Source organism: Dipodomys ordii, unplaced genomic scaffold (genome assembly GCF_000151885.1).
Source record: "Dipodomys ordii isolate 6190 unplaced genomic scaffold, Dord_2.0 Scaffold272, whole genome shotgun sequence".
Taxonomy (NCBI): domain Eukaryota; kingdom Metazoa; phylum Chordata; class Mammalia; order Rodentia; family Heteromyidae; genus Dipodomys; species Dipodomys ordii.
Window position 1 is genome coordinate 468,483 of NW_012267488.1, and position 5,909 is coordinate 474,391.

Below are 5,909 nucleotides of genomic sequence, written 5' to 3' on the forward strand. Positions count from 1 at the left end.
TGATGTTCTCAAGATAGTTAAGTTAAATTAGTCTGAAATGAAGATAATAAGAAACTTCTAAATGGAAACTGTTCTGAATATGCTTCATAAGCAGTTGGATGACCTAGAAAACACAGTATTGTGAATGGCCCCAATATTAAAAGTTGAAGAATAATACCAGATATTAACAACTAAATATCTAGAAAGCTAGAAAGAAAATTTATGTGATTATTTCTACTTTTTGTCTTGTTCTTTTGAGGTAGAGCCAAGAGTAGCCTGAAATTCATTACCCTCTGACTCAGCAGACAGCTTTCCAACTGCTAGGATTTCAGCATGCACCACCATTTCTAGCCTGTATCTACATTCTTCCAAAGACAGAGTCTGGTACCTCCAACAATCTGGATGATCTGATCCTCAGTGAATTGCAAATAAAGAGTTTCTAAAATCTAAAGATTGTGTGTGTGTGTGTGTGTGTGTGTTTGCGCGCACGTGCACATGTGTATGTGTTTGCCAGTTTTTGACAGGAAATTATCTAAATTGGGTGAGTACAGTTCTGTTCTGGCTTGTGTTTTAGTTTATCAATGGATGATATACACAATCATACCATTAGTAAGTTACTAAAATTGCAGAAAAACGACACTGATGTATCATCCAAACTATGCTTACAAATACAGTGGCTGCCAGAGTAAAATTTTATCAAACACTAAACTAGACTCTATTTTATATAGAATTCAGAATATAGAACTAAGAAAAGGAACTCTTAGGGGTGAAACTTTTGCCACTGACATCCATTATTGAAGGATTAGATCCATGACAGTATGAAACATAACCCTATGGATTAGGACAGTTTATGTATGCCAAACTAAAAATTCCTATTTTCCTTATGGATTCCCTGATGATCTGTAATGGACAGTACACAGGAAAGCCATGCTATTGATGATCTGACAAGACTAGAGATTCTCTGATGTGCTGATACCCAGGAGGCACCTGGGTATACAAAAAATGATATGGAAAAGGAGACTTTGCCTTTATTGGAATAGAGACGCAGATTATTATGGCACAGTCTGTATGCCTTACCTATGTAAACAGCCCATAAGAATTGCAAAAAAATGGTTTCTTGCTCCAGGAATATTGCTGTGCCTAAGAGACTCTACCTTTGCCCACCAATAGGTATATGTTTACCCTGAGGCACACTACCCACTCACCAAGACCAAAATAATTTTCTGCTATTGAAAGTTATAGAAGTTATAAAGATTTTAGCCTGACAATAAATGTTGCCAGCCTTAGAATCCATAATCTTTGTGATAGTTCCACAAAGAAGTTGTTCAAAGAAATGTCCGCTGTGTTAAGATCAAGTATAGATAATTCAACTTATAGCCTGAATCTCCATGTCTATGTAGAATTTTGCCATGTTCAACATTATGGGACCTGATGGAATACAAATAAGATAGCTCAGGACTTTCACTTTCAAATCCAAGCTGGGGCATAAGAGAACTCCTTTATTGACTGGACTCAGATGCAACAACAAAGTGCATTGGGACAAATCTAAGATAGTATTTTTCAAAATCAAAATTTTTCCTTCAGAATAAACTTATGAGGTTTTAAAAATAAAATTCCTTATTAGGATGTGAATGGATATCTAAGCACCAATGAATCATGTCTGTAATCCCAGCATTCAGGAGGCTGAGATCTGAGGATCTTGGTTCAAAGCCAACCTGGGCAGGGAAAGGCCATAAAATTCTTATCTTCAACTAACCACCAAAAAGCCAGAAGTGGAGCTGTGGCTCAAGTGGAAAAACACTGAGCAAAAAAACCAAACAAATAAACAAACATAAAAACGCAGAGACAGCACCCAGGCCCTGAGTTCAAGCCCCAGGACTAGCACCAAGAAAAGTACATGGAAGTCCATGAGACGCTTACCTTCAAAAATTTGGAAGTGGAGGTGTGGCAGAGTACCAGCCTTGAGCAAAAAAGCCAAGCAGAGCATCCTGAGTTCAAGACCCAATTCCAGCACACACACACACACACACACACACACACACACACACACAAATGGAGGACAGGTTTCATAAAATCCAAGTAATAAATGCATTCAATTAATTAAGAAAATAGAAAAGCTCATGGAATCATATTACATACAAAGTTAAACATTATTCGAAAGCATTTCAAATACCAAAGAGTTTCAAATGGAGTATTTTATTCACATGTAGTTGTCTTCTTTTAACCTGTACACACACACATACGCACTGACACACTGATTTGGTCTTCATGGAACAAGGGATGTCTAGATATCCTAAAGGAAAATGAAAAATTAAAAATATATTAATTTTTCATTATTATAGACAATTACATCCACATCACTTACAAACTATTACTGATCTGTCCAAGAAAGCAGAGTAGTATAGGAGAAAGAAACTTGAAGGTATATTCCAACAGTGACATAACTGAGATCCCAACATGAGAAAGCTGACAAAACATGAATTTTTTTTAAAATTTCTGTTTGCAAAATATAGAGAAAAGTCTGTTAATGGGCAGCAAGTAAAAAGGTGACCTTTTGCTGTTAATTCTCCCCACAGTTTTGTGCAGAGACATCAAGAAAATTGCTTAGTCCTTCTCTGGGACCAGTTTCAGAACCTTTCCAATTGCAATGGTCTTACCCTCATCTCTTAAAGTAAAACGACCCATCTGAGGAAAATCTTTAAATGTTTCAAGGCAGATAGCTCCTGCTGTCCTTAGACGGGCAATGCACACTTGGTCTTGTTTTACAAAACGGGGGCGAGTCTTACTTTTTTCTCCTGATTTTTTGTCTACCAAGGAGATTAAGGCTGTTATCTCAACTTCCTCTATACAAGTATGAATATGCAGCACCGCATTATAACCTGGACATATGATAGATTTGTGCTCAATAATCACTATCTGAACATCAAATGTGCGTCCAGAATGGCAAAGATTACCAGGGTCACAAAGTATGAAGCCTGGAAGAATCTCTTCTTCTTCAATCCCCTTCAGTCTGATTTTGAGGTTTTCACCTGGGGCTACAAAATCAGTTTCAGTATCATCAGAAAGTATTCCAAGAACTTCCACATTGTGCTTGTTTGGCATCATCACCAACTGCTGGCCTTTAAAAATGGATCCTGATTCCAACTTGCCCAGGACCACAGTACCCATATCCTTGTACTTATCCACAATAGGCAGTCTAATTGGTCCATCAATTGACCTGTTGAAGTTTGGCAAATTATCCAAATATGGAATAAATGGTAATCCAGTGTACCAAGGGCAGAAATCAGATTGCTCTTTAATATTTGCTCCAGTCAGTCCTGAGCAAGGCATAAAGTGAATGTCCTTTTTTGGACTGAAGCCAACTTTTTTCAAAAAGGGCACCAGTTTTTCTTTACATTCTTCATATCGCTCACTGCTCCAATTCACTGTGGGATCATCCATCTTATTAATAAGCACTATTAAGTGTTTTACCCCTGCTGTTTTTGCCAACATTGCATGTTCTCTTGTCTGTCCACCTTTTTCAAATCCAGTTTCAAACTCTCCTTTTCTGGCAGAAATAACCAGTACAGCCAAATCAGCTTGAGAAGCACCACCAATCATATTTGGTACAAAACTCTTGTGGCCAGGAGCATCTAGAATTGTGAAGTGTTTTCTTTCTGTTTCAAAATAGGCACGACCCACTTCTACAGTTTTACCCTTGTCTCGTTCTTCCTGATTAGTATCTAAGGCCCAGGACAAATACCAAGTTTCTCTGTTTTTTTCCTTAGCTTCTCTTTCATATTTCTCAAGTGTTCTTTTGTCAACCATTCCGGTCAAAAACATTAGCTGTCCTCCAATGGTTGACTTGCCCGCATCTACATGCCCAATGAACACCACATTTACATGTTCTTTCTTAGAAGCACCCGAGGGTACGACCAGAGATTTTGATTTTCTCATTTCCTCTTTCTCCTCCATCATTTCCTGGCCACTTTCTTCTGGAGGTCCTGAATCTCCCAAGGAACAACCCCCAGGTTCTGCTTCACTTACTTCTTTACTGTGCTCCCAGGATTCTTCTAGGACCATATCCACCTCTCCATTTTCTACAACAGGTTCTGAAAGTTCCATGCTAACAGCTGAATTGGAACCTTCACACATTATGAGTTCATCTTTGGAAGGTTCCACAGGTGCCCCCCGTCCCAGCCTTTTACCTTGCAGGTCTCCCGCGCCGGTGCAAGTTTCACCATCGCTAGCCAAGCCAGGCAATGGGGTGGGCGGCTTCACAGAGCCCCGCAGGAAGGACGGCACGAACTCCGCAGCGTGAACATTAGGCACGAAGGGTTTGGCGTTGACATTGAGCCGACTGCTGAAGGCCGAGCTGAGATGCTCACTCTGGGACTCAGCTACTGCAAGGGGCATTCCATCCCCTCTCAGAGCTGGACCTGGAGACTCCATGTCTACCTGGTCCCAGCATTCGGGGGCCGAGTCGCTGCTGCTGCTACCCGGATCCATGGTTTGCGAACCTGATGTGTGGCAGGGAAGGAGCGGAGTCAGCGAGCCAGAAAGAGCGGAAGAGCGGGCTGTGCTAGTGGGAGTAAAGCAGAAACTGCAAAGGGGCACGGGGAAGCGACACCGAATCTTAGCTGCACCTTGCAGGCAGCTAAAGAGCGATGCAGTATTCGCAACTGCGGCGGCGGCAGCAGATATGGCGGCTCAACACTCTCTTGTGTGAGAGCGGATCTCCTCCCCCCCACTCCAATCACTTCCGACTCCTCCATCCCCGACCCAAAGCCGGTCTTGAATTGACCCCTCACTGCCATCCGTAGACTGGGGCTCCATGGTTCTCAGCCAGGAGTTAAGTCCAAAAAGATAGTTTTAAAAACGAAAATATCCATTTATTTTTACACAATCTGAGAGAACAATTTAGTCTAACGATTAAACACACCTGACTTAAAATTGTACTAAAAATAGTCAAGTTTAAAAAAAAAAACTAGGGATGAGAATGTGGCTTAGTGGTAGAGTGCTTGTCTAGCATATATGAAGCCCTGGGTTCGAATCCTCATTACCACATAAACAGAAAAATCCAGAAGTGGTGCTGTGGTTCCAGTGGTAGAGTGCTAGCCTTGAGCAAAAGAAGTTCAAGGATAGTGCCCAGGCTGTGCATTCAAGCCCCAGGACTGGGGGGAAAAATCCAAACAAAACAAAAGGATTGCAGAAATGAGAGGAAGTAATAATTAACCAGAAACCAGTCATCAAAGGGAGAAGATAACAGGGTTCATGAAATTCATGAAATAAGGCATGAACTAATGGCTCAGGCCTGTAATTCTACCTACTCAAGAGGCTGAGATCTGAGGATTGTATTTCAAAGCCAGCCCAGGCAGGAAAGTCTGTGAGACTCTTATCTCCAATTAACTACCAGAAAACCATAAGTAGAACTGTACAACCCTAGCCTTGACCAAAAGAGCTGAAAAGAGAGGGGGAGGGAGAAGGAAAGGGAGAAAAGGAGAGGAGGGGGAAGAGGAGGAGGGGAGATAAGGGGAAGGGAGAAGGGAAGGGAAGAGGGGAGCTAGGAACCAATGGTTCATACATGTATTACTAGATATTCAGGAGTGTGAGAACTAGAGGATCAGGACAAATAAGTCTGCTAGGCATAATCTCCATTTACCAAAAAGCCAGATTATAGCAAGACTCTTAACAGTAGAGCACCAGCCTTGGACAAATAAGGCAAGCAAGAGCATGAAACATTAAGCTCAAGTCTTAAAAGTGAGAAAACTAATATTGAGTATAAGAAGCACACACAGGGGCTGGGAAGGTGGCTCAGTGATAGAGTGCTTGCCTGGCATTCATGAGGCCCTGGGTTTAATTCCTCAGCACCACATAAGCAGAAAAAAAGCCTTAAGAGAGCTGAGGGACAACGTCCAGGCCCAGAATTCAGGCCCTACGACTGACCAAAA

The 5,909-nt window shown here is 41.4% G+C and overlaps 1 protein-coding gene across 4 annotated transcripts; it reads right to left on the reverse strand.

The window, feature by feature from the left end:
• Positions 1–2,110: 2,110 nt before the first annotated feature.
• Positions 2,111–4,697, reverse strand: Gspt2 (G1 to S phase transition 2). Of its 4 annotated transcripts, XM_013036349.1 has the most exons (3): positions 4,605–4,697; positions 2,637–4,478; positions 2,111–2,272 (listed from the first exon to the last, which is right to left on the reverse strand). In XM_013036349.1, exons 2-3 carry the CDS (start codon positions 4,465–4,467, stop codon positions 2,145–2,147), a joined length of 1,959 nt encoding a protein of 652 aa, XP_012891803.1. In that variant the 5' UTR covers positions 4,468–4,478; positions 4,605–4,697; the 3' UTR covers positions 2,111–2,144. The 4 variants fall into 4 exon arrangements, with proteins under 4 accessions (XP_012891803.1, XP_012891805.1, XP_012891802.1 ...); XM_013036351.1 differs by having other exon boundaries at positions 2,934–4,689; XM_013036348.1 differs by having other exon boundaries at positions 2,637–4,689.
• Between the last annotated feature and the right edge of the window lie 1,212 nt (positions 4,698–5,909).

Bases quoted from the DNA above. Each gene is read 5' to 3' on its own strand.
- Gspt2 (XM_013036349.1), bottom strand. From the start codon at position 4,467: ATGGATCCGGGTAGCAGCAGCAGCGACTCGGCCCCCGAATGCTGGGAC. The intron at 2,273-2,636 runs GTAAGACCATTG...ATTTTCCTTTAG, and splicing joins TTTTACTTTAAGAGATGAGG to GATATCTAGACATCCCTTGT.